Source organism: Myotis brandtii, unplaced genomic scaffold (genome assembly GCF_000412655.1).
Source record: "Myotis brandtii unplaced genomic scaffold, ASM41265v1 scaffold922, whole genome shotgun sequence".
NCBI classification, from domain to species: domain Eukaryota; kingdom Metazoa; phylum Chordata; class Mammalia; order Chiroptera; family Vespertilionidae; genus Myotis; species Myotis brandtii.
The window spans coordinates 470,231-497,490 of NW_005371799.1; the positions used below are offsets into that span (position 1 = coordinate 470,231).

The following is a 27,260-nucleotide window of genomic DNA, read 5'->3' on the forward strand; positions in this document are numbered from 1 at the left end:
TGAAGTAGATTAGAAATGGCGGCGGAGTAAGTGGATGCTGCATGGACATGCTTCCAGGACCAAATTGGAATTACAACTAAAATACAGAAAAGCTCTTGAATACTCAATGGAAGACTCATTGGCGAGAACCCTGATAACCGAGGACCGAAAGTGGAGATGGCATAGAGACTGGTTAGGAGGGTCTGAGGCACGAAAGGGCTGACCAGGCTCCCACAGACAGCAACTGACGTTCCAGAGAGGTATCTCAGCTGTTGGGGGGGTGGGGAAGACGGGTTGCCACTGAGAACTCTGGGTTCTAATTCCCAAGCTGGGCCCCCAGTAGAGAGCACCAGGACTGAGAAGGGTACCCATATAACATCTGGATGTGAAAAGCAGTGGGGTTGCTGTCTGCCAGGGAGACACGGCTGGAAGCTGGCACCCACTTAAAGGGCCAATGAACAAACTTCCCTGTGCAGCCACTCACCCTGTGCTCCAGCAGAAGGAGGGCAGAGTGGACTGGAGCTGTGTGAGCCGAAGCCAGGATCAGGGGCTCTGGGGTTAGAGCTCAGAAGGCAGACACCCCAGTTTCCTGTGGTGAGTCATTCCCTCACACTGCAGAAGTCATCTTTCTTACACAGACATTTGCTATACAGACAGCTTTGCTTGGGGGGAAGACAGTTGACCCACCCTATTGGAAAACACCTTGATGTGGAGTTGCTAAGGCCCATCAAGAGACAGAGAATAACAGTTAGCCCAGGGGTGGGCAAACTTTTTGACTCGAGGGCCACAATGGGTTCTTAAACTGGACCGGAGGGCCGGAACAAAAGCATGGATGGAGTGTTTGTGTGAACTAATATAAATTCAAAGTAAACATCATTACATAAAAGGGTACGGTCTTTTTTTTTTTTTAGTTTTATTCATTTCAAACGGGCCGGATTCGGCCGCGGGCCGTAGTTTGCCCACGGCTGGGCCTCTAGGCAGAAGCAATTGCCCCATCCTATTGAAAAAACTCTGACCACACCTGTGGACGGTTGCCTGAGGGCTATTCAAGCCTAAATCCAATCAGTCTGCACGCAGAGACGGTCTCTGGAGGCTGTAAGTCTTTGCCTGATCTCATTAGTCAGAAACAGCATTTGACACTGTTCTGCTCTAGAGATTGAGAGGCATAGCAGATCTACCTAAATCATAGTCACAAACCCAAACAGGCAGCCAAAATGAGAAGACAAAAAGAACCCCCCCCCCCAATGAAAGAACAAGATTATTCTCCAGAAGAAGAGATAAATGAAATGGAGATAAGAAATTTATCTAATATAGAATTCAGAATAATGTTGGTAAAGATGCTCAACAGCATGAGTAAAGTAAACTATGAAGACAGAAGTAAAGAACGACATCGCACAAAGAACACATTGTAAAGAATACACAGCAGATTAGGGGAAGCCGAGGATGGAATCAGTGAATTAGAAGATAGGGTAGAAAAAAATCACTCAATCCTAGATGCACAGAAACAGTGGAGAGAGCTTGCTTAAGACAAAGATGAACCTTTCACTAAAAAGTTATATGCCTGGGGCAGGATACCCACCATGACCTGCCCAGTTAGGAATTTATGACCAATCACCCTGTGGGGTTGCTTTCCATTAAACCCCTTATTTTTCTGTCCACAACATGATTGAAGTATCTCCTTGTAAGTCCTTCCAATAAAATAATGGGTTCTAATCATCTAGATTGCGACTTTTTAACGTAGGGCATTTTGGAAGGTAAAATAAGTTCTATGAAATTTTTCTTTGGAATAATTACATTTTAAGAGAATGGAGTCTATTTTCCTACTTATTGTTTGCTTAATCCATTTATTTTTTAGTGTTTTTGTTGTTACTGTGAACTGACAGTTACTTATATTAGTGATTCTAATAAAAGATTAATAGAGATCATAACTTTTATTTTTATTTTAGAGGAAAGGTATTTTTTGAAATTTGAGGTCTTCGTTCCAAATCACACAAATCATGATTATAATGTATAGTTCAAGACTTCAACTGCTTATTCAATTCCATACATATTTGTTTGATTAGCTTCAGATCTGCTTACTGGTAAATGAGATCAACTGGGGCACCAAGGAAAACAGGAAAATGCAAAAGAAGTTAAGTGGGTGGAGCTACCATTTATCAAATGCCAGACACCATGCTGGGTGTACATGTGTGTAATCCTCAAAATAACCTCTCAAGGCAAATACTGTTTCATTCATGTCACAGATGAAGAACTAAAGCTCATCAGCAGTAAATATTTTACTCTGTACCCACTTTTAAATGGCTCTAAAGCAAATTCTGCTTCTATTATGCCATCCTGAAGCATAGTCTAGCTTGACTGTATGTGAGGCGGGGTGGGAGGTTTGGCGTAGGTGGTTCATGCCCAGTGCCTGATTAGGAAATAAGCCCTGTCCCTTCCTTTCTGTCACTCTGTGTGACTGGGACAGCATGGGGGCGGGGAAGGCATGAGAGCCTCCCCACTGTGGGCTGCTGCTCCAGTGAGACGTATGCTCAGAAATGCCGGGTTCAGAACTGGGCGCCGCCCTGGCCTCCTGCCCAGGTAGTGGGTGGGAAAGGTCTTCCCGTCACCATGGCTTTCTCCCTGAAGACATCCAGTTAGCCCTGCAGTTTGATTTGTTATTTAGGGTGGAGCTAGTCACTGGGTAAAGGGTGTTTTGTGGTTTATTCTTCATTATTTGACATGCCAATGTAATTTATTGAGACAGGACTAACCAGTTCAGTCTTTGAAAAAGTATATATAGGGAGGCTTCTTGATATGTAAATTTGTAATAATAGAATATATTGTAAGGAGGCGAGTTTTTTGTTTTGTTTTTTCAGCATACTTATACTAATGTTTGGTAAACATTTGTATTGCTCCTTCTCGGACAACATGGTGCTGTCCACATTGCTCTTGAGAGTCTAAAGATCAGAACTATGCATGGTGAATGGACACCACATTTTACAGAAAACACAGTGTTTCCAAGGGAATCTGGGAGGAATTGCAAAGCCCACATCTTTAGTAAGGATGGGAACTTGTTTGCCTGGGGCAACAGAGAAAAAATAAATATCATCAATGGCAACAGACCTTTGACCTCCCAAAGGCAGTTTGTCTTGAGTTCTTGCCAAAAACCTCTGTCCTACCAATGTGGCAGACATACACTGCTTCAAAGATGCCACCGCGGGGAAGCCCAGCCTACAGCTTGATGATGGAAAATGAGACATTTAAAATCTTTCATCCAGAAAAAAATGCAAAATTGGTATCCATCCCAGTCAAAAGTTGAAACTATTTGTGCCCAAAATGTTAACAGTGAAGTTCACTTCTTCGAAAACAACAATTTCAACACAATTGCAAATAAATTGCATTTGCAAAAAATGGATTTTGTGTTATTACCTGGACCCTACAAGGTGGTTGTCATGTTGGGGGTAAGGGTACATCTTCGTTTGTTACATCCTATCAGTAGGCTAACTTTGGTGGACCTCGTGCAGCTTTAGCCATAGAGGCTTCTCTAAGGTGGATGAGGGTGCAGTGCTGTGGCGTAGAAAGGCTGCTGCTGAGTAGGCGCAAGCACAGGTGTTGACAAGGCGGGAGCTTCCTGTGCTGAGGACCAACGGCCGCGCTACATTGAAACAAGTGCAGAACGTGCTGCAGTGCAGTTACCAAAAGCGGCCTCATTGGTGATGTAGCCCGGAATTCTGGTTGTGCTGAGTTTTGTGCTGCTTGGGGTCTTACGCCTGCCAAAGCGACAACCTTCAACTTGAAATGGGATCCTGTGTCTGACTTCAGAACTCTTCCTCAGAATGCAGCCGACTCTAGTCCTCCTGGACGTAGGTTAGTGTCCCTGGGTGTGGGAATCTGACCGGACAGATGGAAGTGTGGGATGTTAAAAACTACAAATTTATTTCTAAACCCGCGGCCTCTGATTCTACATATTTTGCTTGGTTCCCAGGCAGTAAGCATATTTTAACAGTCACTTTTGCTCCCAGGTTATGTGTTAATAATGGGTACATTTTTGGTGCATTATACTGGCTCTGTCTTGCACAAGTGTAATGTGCCATCAAATGCAAAATTATGACAGGTTTCTTGGCAGTCATTTTTAGATGGAGTATTACCAGCACAAAAAGGAACTTACCAAACAGTTCCAAGTGATGTACCCAGTAAAGAACCAAAAGCTGCAGCAGCGTGTAGACCCCCAGCTTTAAGAAGTAAACCAGTCGCCAATTCCTAACTTGCGTGAGGAGGAACCCTTTCAGAATATGAAACCACAACCAGGAAATGATAAGCCTTATCAAAAACAGCCCTTAAAAATCAAAGGAAGCCTGAAGCTAAGAGAGCTGCATAGCAGGAAGCAAGAAGTGACACGAGTACAGATTTGGCGCCTCTTCCTGCCCCTGTTCCTGCAGACCTCAGCACACAATACTCCCAGTCACCTTCTGGGGAACCCGAGATAGACCCAAAATCAGGAGCTTAAAGAGGAAACAAAGCAATCAGAGGGCTGAAAGAACAAGTAGAAGCTGGAAAACAGCTTAAAAAAATCAGTTGGAGAAAATTCAAAAATAAAAAGCCCTTCTCCAGGGGCTGGAAGATTTGGAATTGGGTGTTTAAAGATCAACAGAAAGCAAGTTAGTTACCAGAAAGCACTGCAAACACATCTGTTAAGTTCGTTGCTGTATGTGGAATATCGTCTGCCCACATTTAATGTTCGTCTCTAATTTTAACCATTTGCCCAAGGTTCTGCATATGTGTGAAATTATTTCATAATGCTTATTGAATTGATTTTTGCATCCTGCATTCTAGATCATGTCAATATATGATTATAAAAACACACGTGAATTGTCTAGCTAAGATTGAAAGGCAAATGTCTTTTTTTTTTAAGTAGGGGACGGTATTTGCCATATAAATGAATAGAGACATTTTACATTAATAAAAAGCTGTTTCACAATATATATTCTGTTGTTTTGCAATATCTTGCATCATCACAATAGAAGATTTAAGTCTGAAATCGTTTCTCGAAATGCAGTCGTCAATCAGGACAGCCTGCTCTGGAAACTCCTCATCTTTACGCTCGCTCCGGTGAGGGGTGTATCTCTCCTAGTATTCTAACCCGCGTTCTCCTTGCTTCCACAAACACTGTGAGCACTCGGTCTCTTGGTCTCTGCGAAGAACTCTCGTGCAGGGCCAGCCTGTCCAGAGCCAGACCTCACTCCCATCGGTCAACAGAGGCGGTTCAGTCAGCAGCCTCCTGCCCCCCTCACCCCTGGGCATGGGGACACTCAGGAGGAACATGGGCCTCGTGCCCCACATAACTTAGGAAAAGGAAGGAGGCACAGGCATCCCGGAAGAAAGGTGCTGAGCATTGCCTGGCTTTTCCCGGCCTCTCTGCATCTTTCTCCCAGCCTTCGCACTGCCTGCTGGGTCCTGGGGAAGCTTTCCAGGAAAGACGACAGCATTGCTATTTGATTTTAAAGTCCCCAGCATTTTGTTTCCCAGAAGCTTTGAGGTGCATTTGGGGGAGAGCTGCGAGGAAAGGAAAGAAAGATGATGTTTGTAGCAAAGTCGTTGAGCAGAGCTGAGGAAAGATCAGGGTTAGATATCTCCTTGCTGGAAACCACTGTCATTTTTTTTAAGAACAACTTTATTGAGATGTAATTTACATCCCATAAAATTTACCCTTTTAAAAGTATACTATTCATTGGTTTTATTCATGAAGTTGTGCAACCATCATCACCATCTGATTCCAGAACACTTTTATGACCCCATAAAGAAACCCCCTACCCATTAGCCCCTGACAAACACGACTCTGCTTTCTGGCTCATGGGTTTGAGTATACTAAACATTTCACATATAGAAAAACATACAGCCTGTGGCTTTCTGTGCTTGGCTCCTTTCACTTAGCGTCGTTTTCGAGGTTCTTCTGTGCGGTGGCATGTCAGTATTTCATTCCTCTTTATGGCTGCCTGACACTCCATTACACCCGATTCACTTATCCATTCACGGGTGGTAGACATTCGGGTTGTTTCCACTCTCTGATTATCATGAGTAATACTGCTGTGAACAGTCATATACAGGTTTTGTATGGACCGTAACTTTTTCGTTTTCTTGGGTGGCATTGCTGGGTTTCTGCCAAACTTTTCCAAAGTGACTGCCCCATTTGCCACCTCACCAGCATAATACATTTTAATCATTGGTTACCTAATCTTGTTAGGGTCTCATGGTTTCCATGTCTCCTATTCATTTGCTAATGATCTCCTAGGACTGTGGTCGACAGGCTCGCGAGCCACATGCGGCTCTTTGGCCCCTTAGTGTGGCTCTTCCTAAGCCTTAGGAATACCCTAATTAAGTTAATAACAATGTACCTACCTATATAGTTTAAGTTTAAAAAATTTGGCTCTCAAAAGAAATTTCAGTTGTTGTACTGTTGATATTTGGCTCTGTTGACTAATGAGTTTGCCGACCACGGGTCCTAGGGCATTTGGTGATGTCTACTCTGGCAGACCAAAATGCATTTCAGTATTAAGGCAAATGTTTGTTTAATTCATTCAGGGTTGTCTTTTGTGTATATGAGGGTGACATAAAGGTTTAAAAGGATAAGCTACCTGCTGGAAAACATTCTTTTTTCTTCTTAAATTATGTCTAACCATATTTTCACCTAGTAGCATAATACCTGATACTAGATTAATTAAGTGAACAAGTGAGATTAGGCGAAATACATTTTGTTAGAAGCCATGCGTTTCCTAAAAGAAAAATCAAGGCTTGTGAAAAATTCTCAAATGGAAACATTGAGGGACAACCTGCTGTGTCTGACAGGTGCCAGTGTGGTGTGGCCTTCACTAAGCGCAGGCGCGAGCCTGGGAAGGAGTCGGGTGGCCCTGTGAGCACAGGCCACACCCTGCACCCTTCCTCCCGGGGTTCAGCACCACAGGCGCCAGACTCTCCATGGAGCAGCCATGGAGCCTGCTCTCAAGAGGCTGGCCTTGTGAGAACAACAGCGACGGTAGCCGAGCACGCTGACTGGGGGATTCTAGGTCGGCAGCAGCTACATCAGACGGCCAGCACAGACCTTCTCTTCAACCCCCAGACTTAGCCTGTGGTCCTGCAGGGATGCGGTCCCACACGTGCGCGTCTCACGGTTCCGAGTGGATTCCAAGACAGTGCTGTGAGCTAGCCCTCCCCCGGCCCCACCCCAGCAGGCTGACCTCATGAATAAAGCGCCTAGGAAATGGTGAAAGCACTGTGTCACCCTGACGATACTTGACATCCCTCCGAGGAGAAAAGACTGGGAAAGTGAGGTGGTAAATCCTTTACACTGCATTCATTTTGCATCTAGATGTGTAGCAATGGCTTAATATTTCCTTCTTCTCTTTGAGCGTTTTCACCTTTTACCAAATAAAAGTCCTGATGAGAAAGGTGAACTGTGCCCTGTGACTTACACTCTTGCCTTTCTTTCAAGAGAGGGGTTAGATTAGTGCAGGTTCCTGCCCCCTGTCACATAATAACTCATTCTATTCCTGTTGGCTGTTCTCTCTTCTTTAGTTACTTTTAAACTTTTCTATGATTTCTTTGATTCTCTAGTTTCACTTTTTGTCTCTCCAGACCTCCCCTCTGCCTAATGGAGAAACACCTTGGGGATGAGACCATTGTCCCCAAGCATATCTGCAGACCCCCTCCCAGCCCCCCCTTTCCAGCACCACCGTTTCAGGGCAGACCCAGGGCTCCGGCCGGAGGGTGTGCCCAGCTGCCCTGCAGCCCAGCTCCCCAGGACTCCCCGTCACCGTTCTCACTTTCAGGCCCCCCAGGATGCTGCGGTGCCCCAGTAGCAAGCAAGAGGCCACTGTAACACGGATGATGTTGTCTTGAGAAAGTCTTTAAGTGTCACCAGGTCCTGGTGGGGTGGTTTGATCTGGAGTTGGCTTCAGCCTGTTGCTCCTGCTGTCCAGGGCGTGGTGTGTGCGTGGCATGTTCATGGCATGGACACTTCCTAGGGAAGGTGGGGACACTGCAGAACAGTGAGCCAACCTTGCCATGGGCAGCGGAGGGCTCTGAAGAAATACTTTCTTTTTATCTCTCTGAGTTTAAACTACTTTTTGTTGCTGGAAAGTGTAACCTTGAGCAAGTCAATTAACTTGCTATAATTTTTATTTACACAAATATGGTTATCGTGAAACTTAAACATGATACATGTAATATGCTTAAAACAGTCCTTGGCCCATAATAAAGTAATAAAGTAGCTGTTATTATGTTTATAACTGGATGTCAGTCCCTTCCTATAAAAGAGGATTTTGTGCTTTTCTAAGATTTCTAGGGTAATTTTGAACACACATAAACATCTTTTTTTTTAATTTTTACTTTTTGATTGATTTTAGAGAGAAAAGAAGGGAGGGAGGGAGAGAATGAAGGAGAGAGAGGGAGGGAGGGAGAGGGAAAGAGAAAGATTGATTTGTTGTTACACTTATTCATGCATTTATTGTTTGATTCTTGTATGTTCCCTGACCAGTGATTAAACCCACAACCTTATCTTTTCGAGACAATGCTCTAACCAACTGGTCCAGGGCTACATAAACATCTTTCCATTCTTAAATACTTTTTATATAACCATTTCAATGGCTGTATATTACATTGTGCCGATGTATTATAATTTTTAAAAATCTTTATTGTTGAAAGTATTACATAGGTCCTCCTTTTCCCCCCATTAACCTCTTCCAGCCCGCTCCCACCCGCCCTCAGCCCTCACCACCCCACTCTCTGTGTCTGTGAGTTATGCGTGTACACATATGAGTTCATTGGTTGGTTTCTTCCCTGCCTCCACCCTCCCCTGCCTTCCCTCTGAGGTTTGACAGTCTGTTCAATGTTTCTATGTCTCTGGATCTATTTTTGATCATCAGTTTATGTTGTTCATTGAATTCCACTTATGAGTAAGATCATGTGATACTTACCTTTCTCTGACTGGCTTATTTTGCTCAGCATAATACTCTCCAGGTCCATCCATGCTGCTGCAAATGGTAAGAGTTCTTTCTTTTTATTGTCGTGTAGTATTCCATTGTGTAAATGTACCACAGTTTTTTTATCCACTCATCTGCTGATGGGCACTTAGGCTGTTTGCAAATCTTAGCTATTGTAAATTGCACTGCTGTGAACATAGGGGTTCATATATTCTTTCTGATGAGTGTTTCGGGTTTCTTAGGATATATTCCTAGAAATGGGATCACTGGGTGAAATGGGAGTTCCATTTTTAATATTTTGAGGAAACTCCATACTGGTTTCCACAGTGGCTACACCACTCTGCATTCCCACCAGCAGTGCACAAGTATTCCTTTTTCTCCACATCCTCTCCAGCACTTGTCATTTGTTGATTTGTTGATGGTAGCCATTCTGACAGGTGTGAGATGATATCTCATTGTTGTTTTGATTTGCATCTCTCGAATGATTAGTGACTTTGAGCATGTTTTCATATGTCTCTTGGCCATTTGTATGTCCACTTTAGAGAAGTGTCTATTTAGGTCCTTTGCCCATATTTTAATTGGATTTCTTGTCTTCCTTTTATTAAGTTTTATGAGTTCCCTATATATTTTGGAGATTAACCCCTTATGATGTATCATTAGCAAAATGTTCTCCCATGTCGTGGGCTCTCTTGTTATTTTGTTGATGGTTGTTTTGCTGTGCAGAAGCTTTTTTATTTTAATGTAGTCCCATTTGTTTATTTTCTCCTTAGTTTTCATTGTCCTAGGAGATGTATTGGTAAACATATTGCTACAAGAGATGTCTGAGATTTTAATGCCTATGGTTTCTTCTAGGATTTTTATGGTTTCACATCTTACATTTAAGTCTTTTATTCATTTTTAGTTTATTTTTGTGTTTGGTATAACTTGGTGGTCTAGTTTCATTTTTTTACATATGCCTGTCCAATTTTCTCAACACCTTTTATTGAACAGACTGTCTCTGCTCCAATGTATACCCTTGCCTTCTTTGTCAAATATTAACTGAGCATAGTGGTATGGTTCGATTTCTGGGTTCTCTATTCTGTTCCATTGGTCTATATGCCTGTTCTTATGCCAGTTCCTGGCTGTTTTGAACACAATTGCTTTGTAGTACAACTTGATATCTGGTATTGTGATTCCTCCAACTTTGTTCTTCTTTCTCAAGACTCCTGCAGCTATTTGGGGTCTTTCTGGCTCCATATAAACTTTTGGAGTGTTTGTTTTAGGTCTGTGAAATATGCCCTTGGTATTTTAATAGCAATTGCATTGAATCTGTAGATTGCTTTGGGTAATGTGGACATTTTAATGATGTTGATTCTACTAATCCATGAACATGATATATTCTTTCACTTTATACCTTGAACTATCTCTTTTTTCAATGTCATGCAGTTTTCAGAGTACAGGTCTTTTACCTCCTTGGTTAAGTTTATTCCTATAAGTATCTTAATTTTTTTGTTACAGTGGTAAATGGGATAATTTTTTTAATTTCTCTATCAGAGAGTTCACTGTTGGTGCATAAAAATGCCATGGATTTGGGGGTGCTAATTTTGTATCCTGCTACATTGCCAAATTCTTTATTAAATTTAGTAGTTTTTTTATGGAGTCTTTAGGGTTTTCTATGTACAGTATCATGTCATCTGCGAATAAAAGTATCAGAAAACCTGAATAGGCCGATCACTACTAATGAAATTGAAGCAGTAATAAAATAAAATAAAAAAACTCCCAGCAAACAAAAGCCCTGGTCCAGATGGATTCACAGGGGAGTTTTACCAAATATTCAAAGAAGAACTAACACTTACTCTCCTCAAACTATTCTAAAAAATTCAAGAGGAATGAAAACTTCCAAATCTTTCTATGAGGCCAGCATTACCTTAATTCCAAAACCAGATAATGACACAACAAAGACAGAGAACTACAGGCCAATGAACATAGACACTAAAATCCTCAACAAAATTTTAGCAAATCAGGTCCAGCAATACGTTAAAAAGATCATACACCATGACCAGCTGGGATTTATTCCAGGGATGCAAGGCTGGTACAATTATTCGTAAACCAATAAATGTAATGCATCACCTAAACCTATTGCAAGACAAAAATCACATGATCATATTAATTGATGCAGAAAAAGCATTGGACAAAATTCAACACCCTTTTTTGGTAAAAAACCCTCAGTAAAGTGGGAATAGAGGGATCAGACCTCAACATAATAAAGGCCATATATGACACACCTACAGCCAACATCATACTCACTTGGCAAAAGCTAAAATCATTTGCCCTAAGAACAGGAACAAAACAGGGAGGCCCTCTTCTACCACTCTTGTTCAGCATAGTACTGGAAGTCCTAGCCATTGCGATCAGACAAGAAGAAATCAAAGGCATCCAAACTGGAGAGTAAGATGTGTGATAATTTAATGACCAGTCTCTGTCCTGTTCTGGTGCAGTCAGGTTGAAGGTCTGTTTGTCTCTATGTGCCACTGTCTTTTCCATCTGAATCGCCACTTATCCTGAATGGTGGGCCCTTGGCATTAGGGGTGGTGTCTGCTAAGCAGATCTGTGTATGACCAGCTCCTGGACCAGGTGCTTAGGAAGTGATGCTTAGTGATGAACACCTTTGACAGGTCTCTTCTTTTTCCAGGACAGCAGGGCTCTTCAGTTTGATTGACACTCTGTGGCCTCCAGTGGTGCCTCTAAAAGCACCTGGCCACGGCCAGGCCTGTGAAGAGGTAAGCCCAGCATCTGAGGGAGTCCCCTCGGTCGCCACCTGCTCTGTGCCAGGTGCTGCGCCAAGCGCTGCCTCCACAGCCCACAGCCCCGAAAGGCCCAGGGCCAGTGAGCATGAGCCAGGACAGAGAGTCAGACCCACTCACATCGTTGCAAAGCCCAAGCTCCGGTTGCTTTCCTTCTGCGCTTCAGTATATTCTTCTTGAGGTTAATTTGATGGTGTTTTTAAACCACAGTTGTTAGGGTCATCCCATTAGGGTCAAAGTGAGGGTCTTAGCCTCATGCTAAACAAGACACAGAGCACCCCCCTCTCCTTCCAGTCACCAGTAGAACCAACACTCCCTTACAAATTAGAGCAGAAACTCATAAAACCCAATAAATAAAATCCATGGGTATTCGTACAGCCAACAAGTTAGCCAGGAATTTCCATTTTCCTGCCTCATCATATTATTTACGGTAGTTGCTCACAGGTAGAAAAATTGACTGATTAAAATGTGTCCCCTTTTATCTACCCTGAGCATTCTCCACCAGGCTGGCCAGTACTGCTTTGGGCTGTAGTTCCCAACGCTGAAAACTGGGGTGGTCTTGTTTGTGTGGTAGCTGACTTCTTAGCAAAGTGCTAAGAATATGACTCTGGACTGTGCTGGACCAGCAAAATTGCTGTCAAAAATTCCCATTTCCAATTTTAAAAAAAAGGTGGTACATGTACACAATGGAATACTACTCAGCTATAAAAAGGAAGGAAATCTTCCCCTTTGTAACAGCATGGATGGACCTGGAGAGCATTATGCTAAGTGAAATAAGCCAGTCAGAGAAGGACAATACTGTATGATTTCACTCATGTGTGGAATCTAATGAACAAAGTAAACTAACAAACAAGATAGAAACAGACTCATTGAGAACAGGCTGACAGCTGTCAGAGGGCAGCGGGGGTGCGGGGATGGGTGAAAAAGGTAAAGGGATTAAGAAAACAAAAACTCATAGACACAGACAACAGTGTGGTGGTTGCCAGAGGGAAGGAGGGTAGGGGAGGTAGAAGAGGGTTTTGGGGGGATAAATGGTCATGGAAGGAAACTTGACTTGGGGTGGTGAACACACATCACAATATACACATGATGTGTTATAGAATTGTGTGCCTAAAACCTATATAATTTTGTCTGCCAATGTCACCCCAATACATTCAGTTTAAAAAATGCTCATTTCTAGATTATTTGAGAGAATGTTCTAAATTGTGCTTTAAATATACTTTGAAGAATAAATTTCTAAAATGAAATCTGAGTCAGTAATAAATTCAAAAGTACAAATTTTTATACTTGGTCCCAGAGATAAACAACATAATCTATTTATTATATAGATATTTTTATCAGCCTTTCAGAGACAGTATTCACCTGTGAATAAAAATGTATAAAGACTACATTTCATATTTGAGTCTTTAACGATGCATTCACGTTCTTCTTCTGCCCTGTTTCAAACAGGCGAACACTCCTCTGCCTCCTCGCTTCTGTTATGTCCTTGCTGCTCACCCCACACTGGGACAGATTGATATCATTGAAGACCCTGTCTCTAAGCTTTACCAGCCCCCAGCTCCTTGCTCCCTACGAGAAATTCTCCAGGTAATGTCTTTATTTCTAGCAAGGCCTTCAATTTTTTTTTTTTTAATTTGTGTGCTTTGTGTGATGTTACAAATCTTTTTCAATGCCTTTTCAGACTGGTGATCTTGGTACCCGTTGCAGTTTCTATGCCAGAGTGATTTATCAAAGACCATCGGTAATCTCTCTCTCTCTCTCTCTCTCTCTCTCTCTCTCTCTCTCTCCCCCACCCCCTTATGTGTTGTAACGCATAAAGTGTTATATAGTTTATTAAAGGATCATTCATCCCCCTTAGAAATTAATGGAGCATCAAGATAGAAAAGCATTTTTGAAATTGAGTTACGCATGCTTGGTGCTGAAGAGGTCATACGCCACTCCTTGAGTAGGTGTGGACTGCCGGCCACTATGTTAAGTACTGAGGCATAAAACTCAGGGGTAACTGCCCGGGAAGATTCTCAGCCCGGTGACCGTAGTTCCTTTCTGACACATGGGCAGGTTGTAGAAAAGAAAGAGAAGCTGAAATTTCAGTTTGGAGTGAAAGTAGGAATCTGAGGATTGAGCTCAGCCACTTCTTGGAACTAACTCTTCAGTATCTGCGAGCTGGACTGTTGCGGGAGCCCCTGCAGACCCTCAGCCGTGGGCAGTTCTCGGGAGGGGCGGCCTAGAGGGGCTCGTTGTCCGCTTCGCAAGTCAGCTAAGAATAGACAAGTAAAGAGATGCTTTTGGCACGTTCAACCCATGATGTACGTTTCACAAGAAACCTCTGCTGGGCCGTGACTAAGAGGAACATGCATCTCTCAGTCCCCTGAGAGGTAGAGAGCATCCCATTGCTTTTCTCGCTCTGTCCACCCTTCAGTCATGTGACAGTGAATCAGTGCCCCTGAGGAGTAAGAGGGCGGCTGGCATCAGTCACGCAGCAGTGCTCCTGGTGAGCCGTCCTGCGTCTGGCTCAGCGGCGGGCACAGGCCTCCAGGGAGGACACGGCCTGCTCACCTGATGTCTCTGACTTTCTGAGTCTGAGGCAGCCGAACCTGGCTGTGCACTCCTCTGCCCAGCGTCTGCAGCGCTCACCTGGCACCTGGCGCATTCCTGTTATTCCAGAGCGCGTTCAGGTGATGGGATGTGGCCTCAGGGGCTCGCTGCGCAGCTGCTGGTTGCTGCAGGCAGAATGCTGTCCTGGGGCAGGAACGTCAGTCTCCTGGCTGCTACCCCATGTGCTCCTGCCCATGGAGCAGGTCTGCCCACAGCCTTGCAGCTGAGACCAGAAGTGGAAGGTAAAGAAAGCGGGGTCAGATGCTCACACCATCGCCAGCTCTCACCCACCCACCCACTGGGAGCCCTAGAGCAGAGAGAGACACACTGCAGGCCATCTGGTCCCTCCTGTTCTGAGTTTTCTGCCAAGAAATAGGCTCCCATCGGCTCACGTACAGCCTGCCTGCAAGCAGGCCTTGCAGTGGGTGTGAACCGAGGAATCGCTGGTACATGGGAAACAGTCAAAGACTCAGAACCCAACCGAGTACTGAACTTCCTCAGTTCACTAAGCTTCTGTCTTTTGCTTTTGTGGGAAAGTGAATCACCAAAACCAACTTCCCTGGAGAGGAATTGAAATGCTAAGTCCTGGGCCCACTATATGGCTAAGCCGACACATGCTCAGTGACAGCTGACGTAGCATTTGCACAGTGAGTCACCGGGGGACCTGAGCTGTCCGAAGAGACTCCATTGTAGTAACACTGTGCTAGTGGTTCACTCAGGAAAGGGAAAGGTATTCTTTTGTATTTAACTTCTGTTTTGAATATTCAAAATGTTTAGATTCACAATAATTATAGATTCACAATAGATTGCAGAGAAGTTTATAAGGATTTCCTATGCACCCTCATGCCATCATCCCATACCCACAGTAACCACAGTATAGTATCAAAACCAAGAAACTGACACTGGCACACTCCACAGAGCTGGTTCAGATCTCACCCGTCATACATGTGTGCACATGTGTATGTACATGTATGCGTACTTTCATGCTGTTTTGTCACATGTGTAGCCTTGCATAACCTCCACCACAATCAATGTTCCTATTATAGCCCCACCCATTCTGTTCCCCATCCCCAGGCATCAGGCAACCGCTAATCTGTTCTCATCATTATAATTCTGTTACTTTATGATGGTCACATACATAGAAACATGCAGTGTACAGGGACGGGTAAAAGTAGGTTTACAGTTATAATACAAATAAATAATACAATAATTAGTAAATGATTATATAAGAATAAACTCTGTGTTTCGTGGACTCACAACTATAAACCACTTTTGCTCACTCCTATATATTGATATTAGTTTCCTAGGCTTAATGTGCAAAATGCCGAAAACTAGATGGCTAAAAATAGCAGAAATGGCCCTGGTGAGGTAGCTCAGTTGGTTAGAGTGTCATCCCAATACACCAAGGTTGTGAGTTCAATCCCTGGTCAGGGCACATACAAGAATCAAGAATGCATAGGTGTATCAACAAATCAGTGTTTCTCTCCCTCCCTCTCTCCTTTCTCAGCTCTCTAAAACCCATAAATTTAAACCAATAAGCCCTGGCCAGGTGGCTCATTTGGTTAGAGCATCACCTCGTGCACCAAGGAGTTGTAGGTTCGATTCCTGGTAAGGGCACATACCTGGGTTGTGGGTTCGATCCCTGGTCTGGGCGCATACAGGAGGCAACCAATCAGTGTTTCTCAATGTTTGTCTCTCATATTGATGTTTTTCTTTCTCTCTCTCTCTCTCTCTCTCTCTCTCTCTCTCTCTCTCTCTCTCAAATCAATAGAAACATACCTTTGGGTGAGGATTAAATAGTAATGTATAGAAATGTATTGTGTCCTGCCTCAGGAGGCTGGAAGTCTGAAATGAAGGCTTAGCAGGGCCATGTTTCCTCTGGCAGCTCTGGGGGAGATTCCTCCCTTTTCTCTGCCAGCTTCTGCTCTTTGCTGCAATCCTTGGCCTTCCTGGGCTTGTAGATGCATCACTCCGGTCACATGCCATCTTCACCCTATGTGTCATCACAGGTCCTTCCCTCTGTGTCCAAATTTGCCCCCTCCTTTTTTAGTATTCTTTTTTTTAATTGTTGTTGGTATTATAGATGTCCACCATTTCTCCCTTTTTGCCCCCTTCCACTTAATCCCTGCTTAGGAAACGTGCATCTAGCAGGACAGGAGAATGTGTGTGTGCTGAATGTAAGACAGTGTGGTCATTAGCATCATAGGTGTACAAACATGGGATCAGGAGGCAGAGCACAACGAGCTCTTCCTGAGCAGGTCAGAGGACACGTAGAGCGGTGCCGGGAGAGGGCAGATGGGATCAGAGCGAAGGAGCCCTTTACAGGTGCACAATTGGGGCTCACAGGGCACAGCCATGTCAATGGGGCTCACAGGGCACAGCCATGTCAATGGACCAGAACATGACAAGTCCTGGATGTTTTTAAATATGTTGAAGTGATGTTAATGTAAACATGTAATAATGTTAATATAAATGATGTTCATGTCAAGAACAGTCATCTAACATTGCGTTAAAAATTACTTTGATGTCAGAGTAGCTATCAAGTTCATAGTCTTGACTGTGTCTCGTAGCTAAGCAGTTTGCTTCTTCTGGAGCAAAGGGAGATCTGGCTGGCGGTGACCGACGTCACCCTGCAAGTGCAGGATGAAAATCACTCTGGCTTCCCCAGAACCCTGCCGGTCTGCGTGACCTCCTCGTGTGTGCTGGGCCAGGAGGTCCTGGAAGAACTCGCCAAGGCTGCCCCCCACAGCTTCTTCTTCAGAGACGCTCTCCGAGACCAGGGTGAGCTTTCTTCCTGACGGCTGTGAGCCAGTGGTGCAGTGCAGATTCCAGACCTTGGCTTTGGGCTTCCAGGTCCTGCTCAGACACTGCGGGGCCACCACTAAGCCCTCCGCAGACAAGGCGTGTGGAGTGCAGAGGCCCCTGGTGCCACCCAGGCTCTCACTGACCATGTCGTGGCCGCCTGGACAGAACCAGAACCCCTTGCAGTACGGGCAAACGGTGTCAGAGCTGCCAGTGGTCACTCTAGGACTGTCTGTTGGTGGCAAGCTTACAGGTGCAAGAGCCACTTAAGCCATTGCCTGGGACATCATTTTTTAAAACAAATGAAAAGCTACAAATTGTAAACATGTACACTTCGTCGAGGAACCAAAGTAGGAGCCTACCTCAACTATATATTTTTTTTTTCTTTATTTCCTTGAGGTATAATTTTCATACCATAAGATTCACCTTTTGAGTTGAAAATGAATGTGGTATTTGTGTGTTTTTTCAGCTTAGCACGCTGGCGGCTTGGGGCTTCCTTTCTGCACAGTGCGTGTGTCATCCCGCAGCGGTGCCCCCTGTCCCACGCGGCTCTAGGTATCTAGCAAAGGACACCGCCTTTCCTGGCAGAGCTCCCTCTCCCTTCAGTGCTTCCGTCTGAAATGTCTCTCCTGACAGGTCGGATTGTCTGTGGTGAGCGCACTGTCCTCTCGCTTCCAAAGCCCGTTCTGGATGTGGCCTCGGGCACTCGCTCCTGTGAGCTGCCGGGCCCTGTGAGGCTCGATGGCCTGGATTCCGTCACTCAGGTCAACTGCATCTGCAGCGTTCAAGGTGGGTAGGGTCTTATGGAAACAGTATTTCTATTTTCTTGAATATCACTCTTGTCAGCAAGTAGTTGTTGAGTACCTGACATGTTCCAGACGTTGGATACACAGGAGCAACATCAGAAGAGGTTCCCGCTTCTCGGTGTGTAGTCTGTGTAGGAGGACATGTCAGATATGCACACCGCCAGACACCGCGCCTCGGCATCCCCGGGGTCCAGGGCTGCTCCGCGCCACCTCCCCTGGTCAGGGCGGTCACTGGAGTCTCCCAGGGCAGGACGGAGCTCATGAGGTGAAGCGGGGAGGTCGGGAAGAATAGCTGGTAGGGAGAAAGCAGGCTTACAGAGGCTGCTGGAAGGATAGAGTAGGTAAGCCCCGGAGTCTGGAAGGAGGCCAAAAGGCACCTGCATAGAGGGAGTGACCTGAGAGAAAGTAAGAGGGCCGGCTTGTGCAGGCCAGTGGGCTCGCTGTCAGGACCTCCCAGAGAGACAGCCTGGTCCAGTTCCCATCTCTGCAGAGCGGAGTGGAGGGGCTGGGCCTGGGGCAGCCGCCAGTAGGAGGACGAGCACCGTCTAAAGCAGGGGTGGGCAAACTTTTTGACTCGAGGGCCACAGTGGGTTCTTAAACTGGACCGGAGGGCCGGAACAAAAGCATGGATGGAGTGTTTGTGTGAACTAATATAAATTCAAAGTAAACATCATTACATAAAAGGGTACGGTCTTTTTTTTTTTAGTTTTATTCATTTCAAAAGGGCCGGATCCTTGCCCACGGCTGCTCTAGAGTGATGCTTTCTTAATGCAAATAACTCACCTGCATTGGCTTTAAGGTCTTCAGGTGTGACCATGACAACAAATCGGATTGCACGTTCATTTCGAAACATCTCGTAGGACCACCGACGGATAGACCGCATGCATTTCACTGCTGCAATGCCATTGTTGGCAATAAGAACCTGGGAGAGTTAGGGGATGGGAATTGGAGAGAAAAATAGAAAAAGCAAGCAATGATGGAGAGAAAGAGGTGAGACAATTTTTGTAAATCTATCTTATTTTGAAAAGGCAGATTTTCTATAGGAATTTGTATTCCTGGTCTAGGTAGTTAAGAACTAGCTCCCACATGACCAAGGGATATTTTAAAATGTTAGCTAAGGAAATACTTCAATATGTGCCTGACTCAACCTTATTCCTTTCTAGCTTCCTTCTTTTAAAAATCCTCACCCAAGGATATGCTTTTTTTCATTTCAAACGGGCCGGATATGGCCCGCGGGCCGTAGTTTGCCCACGGCTGGTCTAAAGAGTGAGTGAATCCAGGAGTAGATTTCGTTACGAGGGATTGGCAGGCCGGGTAATGAATTTGGGACAGAGGGAGCAAGGCGTATGCGGAGGAGAGAACGTGTGTGATGACCCCTAAGATTCTGGCTTAGGTGACCAACCGGCAATGGTAGCGCTCTTCAGTGAAGTGGAACGTGGCGATTCTAGGTTTCTTGCCCTCCATATGAACTTAAAATCAGTTTGTTGATATCTACAAAATAACTTGCTGGGATTTTAAGTGGGATGGTCTTGAATCTGAGCATGGAATATCTACCTATTAATTTTAGATCTCTAAGTTCTTTTATGATAGTTCTGTAGTTTTTCACATCTGGATCATGTAGATATTTTGTTATAGTTTTACCTAAGTATCTTCTTTATTTTAGCATTAATGTAAATGGTGGTGTGTTTTTTATTTCAAATTCCATTTGTTCATTGCTAATATATAGGAAAGCAATTCACTTTTGTATTTTAACCTTGTATCCTACAATCATACTAAAATTATTTTGTAGTTTTAGTTTTTTGTTGTTTGATTCTTTGGGATAGTTAACATAGAAAACTATGTCACCAGGACAGAAGGACAGTTTATTCTTCCTTTCCAATCTTTATACCTTTTATTTCCTTTTTTTTATTTTTTATCTTACTGTATTAGCTAGTACTTCCAGTACTGTTTTTAATATAAGTAGTGGTAGGGGACTTTCTTGCTCTCTTCCTAATCTTAAATAGAAAGTATCTACTTTCTCACCATTAACTATGATGTGAGCTGTAAGGATTTTGTAAATTTGTTTGCTTCTTGTTTTATCAGTTAAACATGGTATCTCTTTATTCCTTGCTTTGTAGGAAGTGAATATTAGCTCTCTGGCCCTGCTTTTACTGCTGTCTTTGTACCACCACCATACAGCTGTTTCTGTATATTGTTGCATGATAATTTATTCCATAATCATAATTAAGCCTTGCACACTTGGTCTACAGATTGATTCTCAAAGATGAAAATCAATAAATGGTATTTTTATTATGATGATGATATATTTTTTGACAAGTGGTATGAATAGAAACATATCAGTGTTATATAATAAATCGAATGTATCGAAAGTAACCATAGAAGATGATCTTGTTGTAAATTCTTAACTGTACAATTCTCTCCACTCCACTCTTCACTCCTCTCCTCTTCACTCCTCTCCTCTTCACTCCACTCCACCTCACTTCACTTGGGTCACCAGGCCTTCTCATCACTCCCCAAACACCAATTCCCAGCGTATGCAGGCACTTCCTTCCAGTTTATTTTCTGGGGTGAAAAAGTTTTGCATCATTGATTTTCTCTTCTTTATTGCTCACCACTTCTGTATACATTCATTGCTGGTTCGTGTATAATGCTCTTACTTGCCATGGTCGCAATGGATGCAGCAAGCACGCTCTGTGTCTCCTTGGAAAGTGGTGGCAAAGTCTTGGCCTTGGCCTCTGACTAGAAGAAAAATGTCTGAGCCCCAACTTCTTTCTGTCAGAAAGGTGGGAGTAGTGTGGCAGAGAGTTCAAAGTATCTGAAGAACATTTTAAACCAGGCTGACAGTGCCAGGAAAACCCAGACTGTCCAGAGCACGTAGCTGTTGTGTGCCCCGAAAGGAAAAAAGGGTTGAAGCACTTCCAATAGGACCTTTTTAAAGGACCTTTAAAAAAAGATGTTTTAATGAATATGTGATATGCCTTTCCCAAACCTAATTATAAGAGAGTTCTGTAAACAAGATAAGGACAGTAAAGGCTTTTAATAGCAAATTGTAGTTAAGTGATGAGTGTGGCGTCACACTTATCAAACTCGAACAAAAATTGTTTTTTTTCTGATGCTCGCTTAAGTGAATGTTCTAGATACTAACAGGTTAATACACTTCCCAGGCATCCCTTGGAATTCACTTATGTCTGCAGAAGGGATTTCCAAGGGTGTATAGATCCCAAATGAAATAACGTTTCCTCAACTCGTGTCCTAATTGGATGGAAGTAACTTAATTCCATATAAATGTAAATGCTATTAACACCCAAAGGTATCCTAGGATCACAAGGAACTTTGATTGGTAGCAGTCTCCTTTTTATTAATCCATTTAGCAGACACCAACTACTGCTGTGAGCCAGGCTCTCTGCTGGGCACGGGGCCTGGGGAGGGAGCCACTCCCTTTGCCTTACACCTTTGCCTATTTCGAATTAGTCAACACTCCTTTCTGGCTATGTTATAAGCTCTTATTGACTATGATTCCTATCCCTTTAACTTGATAGTCATTAGATTTGCAAGGACAATGAAATTAGAGGGGCAGCCTTTTCAAAATCAAGATGTGTTATTTTCATTTTTAGAAAGTCATTCAAGTATGTATCACATGAGTGTATTTTAATAAATCAAACCTACTTAGTTCTCATAAATCTGTTTTGTCCTCTACAGATAAATTTTCTTCTAATGCTTGTTCTAGTGGGAATGCAATTCTTCCGCACCACAGAGGGTGGGAAGGATGACTGGAAATGCAGGTCCCGTCTTACTGTTATTCAAACGTCTCATTTCACTTTCTACAGGATGGTCTGTGACTTAACAGAATATCTGCAATGCTTCACACTCCAGGAAAATTGGACCATCTCAATCTCTGTCTAAAATTTCTTAATGGCTTCTCATCCTTCCACAGTCAAGTCTAAAAGCCCCAGCAAGCCCGGCCAGCGTGGCTCAGTGATTGAGTGTCGACCTATGAACTAGGATGTCCCGGTTCAATTCTTGGTCCCCAATGCGGGGCATGCAGGAGGCAGCCAATCGATGATTCTCCCTCATCATTGATGTTTCTATCTCTCTCTCTCCCTCTCTTTTTCTTTCTGATATTAGTAAAAATATATTTTTAAAAAATAAAATCCTCAGCAAGACCCTGAGTAATCATAGTCTGTTAACTCTACAGCCACTTTACCTGCCTTTCCTTTATGCCTGTTTGGCCTCAAGCCTCGCCCCAGGAAGCAGTGTGGCCTGTGCCCCACCCCAACCTGCAATCCTATCTCAGTTCCCTTCTTTTATGAAGCCTTCCCTGACCCTCAAGCCCGCCTAATGGGCCTCTCTTCTGCACCTCTGAAGGGTCTGTTCCATTTCTTTTTTTTAAAATATATTTTATTGATTTTTTTACAGAGAGGAAGGGAGAGGGATAGAGAGTTAGAAACATCGATGAGAGAGAAACATCAATCAGCTGTCTCCTGCACACTCCCTACTGGGGATGTGCCCGCAACCAAGGTACATGCCCTTGACCGGAATCGAACCTGGGACCCTTGAGTCCGCAGGCTGATGCTCTATCCACTGAGCCAAACCAGTTAGGGCCATTTCTTAATTTAGCATTTATTTTATGGTAGTGTTAGGTGTACCGCAAAATTAAGCAGGAGGTACAAAGATTCCCTTATTCTACCTGCGCCTCCCGCCTCACACACACACACACACACACACACACAGTCTCTGCCACTGTCAGCATCCCCCATCAGCATGGTACATGTGTTACAGTTGGACACATCCTAGTCGCCCAAAGGCCATAGTTTATGTTAAGGTCACTGTTGGTATTGTCCTTTATTTGGGCTTAGACAACTGTATGACATGTGTCCATCAGTACAGTATCCCGCGGAATAGCTTCACTGGTGTAAAAATCCTCTCCACTCCACCTGTTCATTTCTCCCGCCCCAGTGACACTTGGCAGCCACTGATCCTCTTACTGGTTGTATCGTTTTGCTTTTTCCAGAATGTCTATGTGTAGTTGGAATCATTAGCTTTTTAAAACTGTCTTCTTCAACCAAGCAATATGCATTTATGTTTCCTCCATGTCTTTGCATGGCTTCATCGCTTGTTTTTAGCATGAATAATATTCCGTTGTCTGGATGGGCCACAGTTTGTCTATCCATTCGCCTCCTGAAGGACATCACCGTTGCTTCCCAGTTTTGCCAGTTGTGACCAAAACTGCTGCAAACATCTGTATTCAGGTGCTTGCGTGGACTGAGCTTTCAGCTCCTTTGGGTAAATACCAAGGAGTCTGATTGCTGGATTGTGTGGTAAGAGTGTGTTTAGTTTTATCAGAAACCACCAAACTACCTTCCACAGTCGCTGCACCGTTTCGCATTCCCCTGGTGGTGAGAGAGGGTTTCTGTTGCTCCCCGTCCTCACTGGCTTCTGGTGGTGTCATGTTCTGGACTTGGGCCATTCTAATAGGGGTGCAGTTTGGCATTTAATTGCTTTAATTGCATTTCTCTGATGATATATTAGACATCTTTTCATGTGCTTATTTGTCATCAGTATATCTCCTTTGGTGAGATGTCTGTTAAGGTCTTTGACCCATTTCTTAATCAGGTGTTTGTGTTCTTACTCTTGAGTTTTAAAAGTTTATTTTATACTAGAGGCCCGGTGCATGAAATTCCTGCACTGGGGGGAGGGGAGGCCTCAGCCCGGCCTGCGCCCTCTCACAGTCTGAGAGCCCCACGATGGATCACCCCTGCAGAGGGAGGCCCCAGCACTGCCGCGGGGTAGCCTGGGCCTCCCTCTTTGGGGCGATCGTGGAGCCCCCCAAATTTATCACCACGCCAGCCAGTGACCTGGGCCTCCCTCTGCGGGGCAATCATGGGGTGATGGCCGAGCCCCCGACTAATCACATCACATCACACCTGCCTTGGCTGGCCTGGCACCCATGGGTGTCATAGCGTGGTCCCAGACAGTCATTCTGCTGTTCGGCTGTTCAGTCAATTTGCATATTGTGCTTTTATTATTATAGATTGTGGATATTAGTCCTTTATCAGATATGTCCTTTGCAAACATTTTCTCCCATATTTTGTGGTATTTTTACTCATTATTTGTTTATCTGGATTGCAGCATCTTTATGTTTTTAGTGCTACACATGTATCCCACACTAAAGAGCATTGTATACATGTTTGTTGAAAAAAATAAATCACAAATGTGGGAGTAAAAAGAAATAGGAAGCCAGAGAAATCACTGAATAAGAGATACTAACAAACCCATAGAATATTTATTTTTCCTTATCAGAGGAGTGGAAACCAAGATAAGGAATTCCGTTGTGCTGTTCAGGAGGCAAACACTGAAAGTGGTTTCCACACTCGGTGCCATGAGACCGCGCTCTGCGAGGGGAGGGGACGGGGTCAGAGACCTTGTGGGAAGCACCTTCTAGAGGCGTTTCTATGGCTGCTGCTCACAGTAGCTCTGCTTCCAGGAATCCATCCTAGGGAAGGGGTGTCGGCACAGAAAGGGCCTCAGCAGGAAGACACCCACTGCGTAACCGCCAAGGGAATTGGAGACCCAGATGTCCAATTGGAGAGTGGCTGGGGGAACTATGACACATCACCTAGATGGGTATCAGTGAGACAGATAAAACAATTCTTCATAGTTCCTTAGCCGCCTAAAAGGAGGGTGGGACATGGCACCGATGATGTGCTTGTAATGACTCCAACACGTGTGCATCTGGAGAAAGACCAGAGAGATCGGGCACAAATGAAAACACTTGATTAGGTAATAATGTGGGCAGGTTTTAAATCTTACCTTTTACTGTTATAATGCTGTCGGATACATGGACATTATAAAAATCTCAGGAACATTTATATAAACTCACGAGTGAGAGAAAAATCCGAGGCCCTTGGTTACCCTCTGCGTCCTGAGGAGCACAGAGAGGCTGGAGGGCAGACCCTGAGCTGGCCCTGCTCTCCCTCGGCCTAGGCACTGTGGTCGCTGTGGACGAGAGCACGGCCTTCTCCTGGCCTGTGTGTGACCGGTGTGGCAGCGAGAGATTGGAACAGAGCCCAGAAGACAGGTAAGGGGCAGCGACTGGCCTGAAAGACCCCGGGGTGCTGCGGCCCAGGCCCAGGACCCCTCCTGCCTCCCTGCCCCGGGCAGCTCCCCCCCAGGGCCCAGGGCCGGGCAGGAGCTCTGCAGCAAGGCCCGTCTGCTGCGCTGCAAGGCAGAGGCTGCGGACACGGTCTTCTCCTCACGTGGGGGTTTTCTCCATGTTCCTGCAGCTCGTATTTTGTAAAAGAGAAGCCAGGTTTGTCCTCAGTTGGTTTGTTATTAGGGGAAAAGCGAAAGCCAGGGGGCAGCTCCCCCCCAGGGCCCAGGGCCGGGCAGGAGCTCTGCAGCAAGGCCCGTCTGCTGCGCTGCAAGGCAGAGGCTGCGGACACGGTCTTCTCCTCACGTGGGGGTTTTCTCCATGTTCCTGCAGCTCGTATTTTGTAAAAGAGAAGCCAGGTTTGTCCTCAGTTGGTTTGTTATTAGGGGAAAAGCGAAAGCCAGGGTTCACATGAATAAAGAAGACTAACCTGGTGACTGACAGCTTGTCCTCCGTGGGGCACAGGCTTCCCAGAGACCAAGGGACAGGTGCCCGGCTGTGCCCGCAGGGGCCCAGCACCCTCTCCACCTCCTCAGGAGGGTCTTTCTCCAGTCAGTTCTCTGGCCTCCCATGTGGACTCCGTCACATGACAGATAGAAAGGGGCTCCTTACTTTCCGTCTTCGTAAGAAGCCCAGGGCAGATGTCTCCTTGGCACCTCCTGGCTGGATGGCATCGTGTGTGAACAAGTGGTTGCTGGATCGTGCCTAAGAGACGAGTAGAGTGGGAACCACAGGTGGACTTGGCAGCAGGAAGGCACGTAGATGCTGACGACTGAAAGCAGGTTTCCCGTCCAGCGGAGAGGAGGCCTGCCTTCCTCTCACCAGGCACAGGGCTTCCCTTTGCTCACGGGATGTTTGCTGTCCTCATGCTCAGCTGGATCAGCTGGATGAGGCATCCTGCTGAGTGCCCTGCCCTGGTTCATGCCCACACGCATCAGCCAGAGGGGGAAGCTGACCTTTGTCCCTCAGCACAGGCCGAGCCCGGCTGCTGCGGCCTATTTCAGGAACTTGGTTTTGGAAAGTAAATCCCCTGCTATCTCAGCACTCATTCCTGTCCAGGAAAATGCCTGTCCACTGCTAGACGCTCATCCGCTTGTGTTCTGGCCCTGTCTTCCCTGTGTGCTTCCCAGTGACAGAGGCGCCTTTTCCTGTGCGGACTGCTCCCGCGTGGTCACCTCTCCTGTCCTCCGACGGCACCTGCAGGTCTTCCTGGCCTGCCCTGCGCGGCCCCAGTGCACAGTGAGGGTCAAGGTAGGAGCGTGCGCCCTCCGTCCCTCGCAGAGCTGCTCTGGCTCCCGCCCTGGGGCAGACTCGCATCCATTGCTCTTTCCCTGGGAAAAGGCGAAGGACTCACCCTCGGGAACACAGTCTTTCCATGTCTGTGGCCTGACAAGCCACGTTTGACTTAAGGCTTTGAGATCGTAGCTACTAAGAGAAGGCAGTGGTTCCTGTCTAACATGTTCGTCTCCAGGCATGAGTGTCAGCACCAGCGCTCTCGCAGCCGGGAGCCCTAACCCAGCCATGTGACTGTCGTTGCAGCTGATGCAGAACAGTATCTCCTCGCTCCTGAGGTTCGCTGCCGGTGAGGACGGGGTAAGTGCCCGGATGTGTGTTCTGTGCTCGAAGCCCCCAGCTAGCAGATCTCCCCCAGATAAAGACCCCGTGCCCATGTGCTTCCCGCTCCGGCAGCCCCGCAGCATACCTGCACGTGCTGAATGCGAGACTGCACCTCGGCCGGGCCCTCAGACGGCTCTCATCGCCGGCAGATGCCCACGTCTGCTAACAGGTCTTTCCTTTCTGGGATCGGGGTTATTCCTGCTCAGCCTTACAGTACAGTCATGAATCTGACCCCCAGGCCTTGGATGATAGAACAGGATTGAGATTTCAAGTCCCACTGCCATGGTTTCACATTAAGAGAACAGGATTGACTGAGATACACACCTTTGTGTCCCGTTTGAGTATTTGGTAACGAGCATTAGTTCTGAGAGGCACTACAGTGTGACTTAGCAAAGTGCTGCTCCTCCGAGAAAACCACCACCTGAATATACCTTAGGGCCCAAGAGTTCCCTTCTTCCCGAGAGCGGCCTCACACAAGGAGGCTGTCCTGGAGGCGCCTCCTCTGGCCGCAGCCATGGACAAGCACCGCAGTGGCCAGGGAGTTGCTGAGCCCAGAGGAGGGCACCGGGCTGAC

At 45.4% G+C, this 27,260-nt stretch overlaps 1 protein-coding gene, 1 long non-coding RNA gene and 1 pseudogene across 2 annotated transcripts in view; 2 read left to right on the forward strand and 1 right to left on the reverse strand.

The window, feature by feature from the left end:
• Positions 1–27,260, forward strand: part of SPIDR (scaffolding protein involved in DNA repair) — a 273,808-nt gene that overhangs the window by 241,770 nt on the left and 4,778 nt on the right. The window contains exons 12-19 of the mRNA XM_014532904.1: positions 11,605–11,692; positions 13,166–13,303; positions 13,398–13,457; positions 16,882–17,092; positions 17,750–17,902; positions 24,904–24,997; positions 26,200–26,320; positions 26,609–26,662. Of these exons, the coding sequence (XP_014388390.1) occupies positions 11,605–11,692; positions 13,166–13,303; positions 13,398–13,457; positions 16,882–17,092; positions 17,750–17,902; positions 24,904–24,997; positions 26,200–26,320; positions 26,609–26,662 (919 nt within the window). The remainder of the gene's footprint in view (positions 1–11,604; positions 11,693–13,165; positions 13,304–13,397; positions 13,458–16,881; positions 17,093–17,749; positions 17,903–24,903; positions 24,998–26,199; positions 26,321–26,608; positions 26,663–27,260) is intronic.
• On the forward strand, positions 2,887–4,870 carry LOC102261366 (annotated as a pseudogene).
• On the reverse strand, positions 24,174–25,989 carry LOC106724668. Its single transcript, XR_001360507.1, has 2 exons — positions 25,500–25,989; positions 24,174–24,651 (listed from the first exon to the last, which is right to left on the reverse strand). It is a non-coding gene; the product is annotated as an uncharacterized LOC106724668 (long non-coding RNA).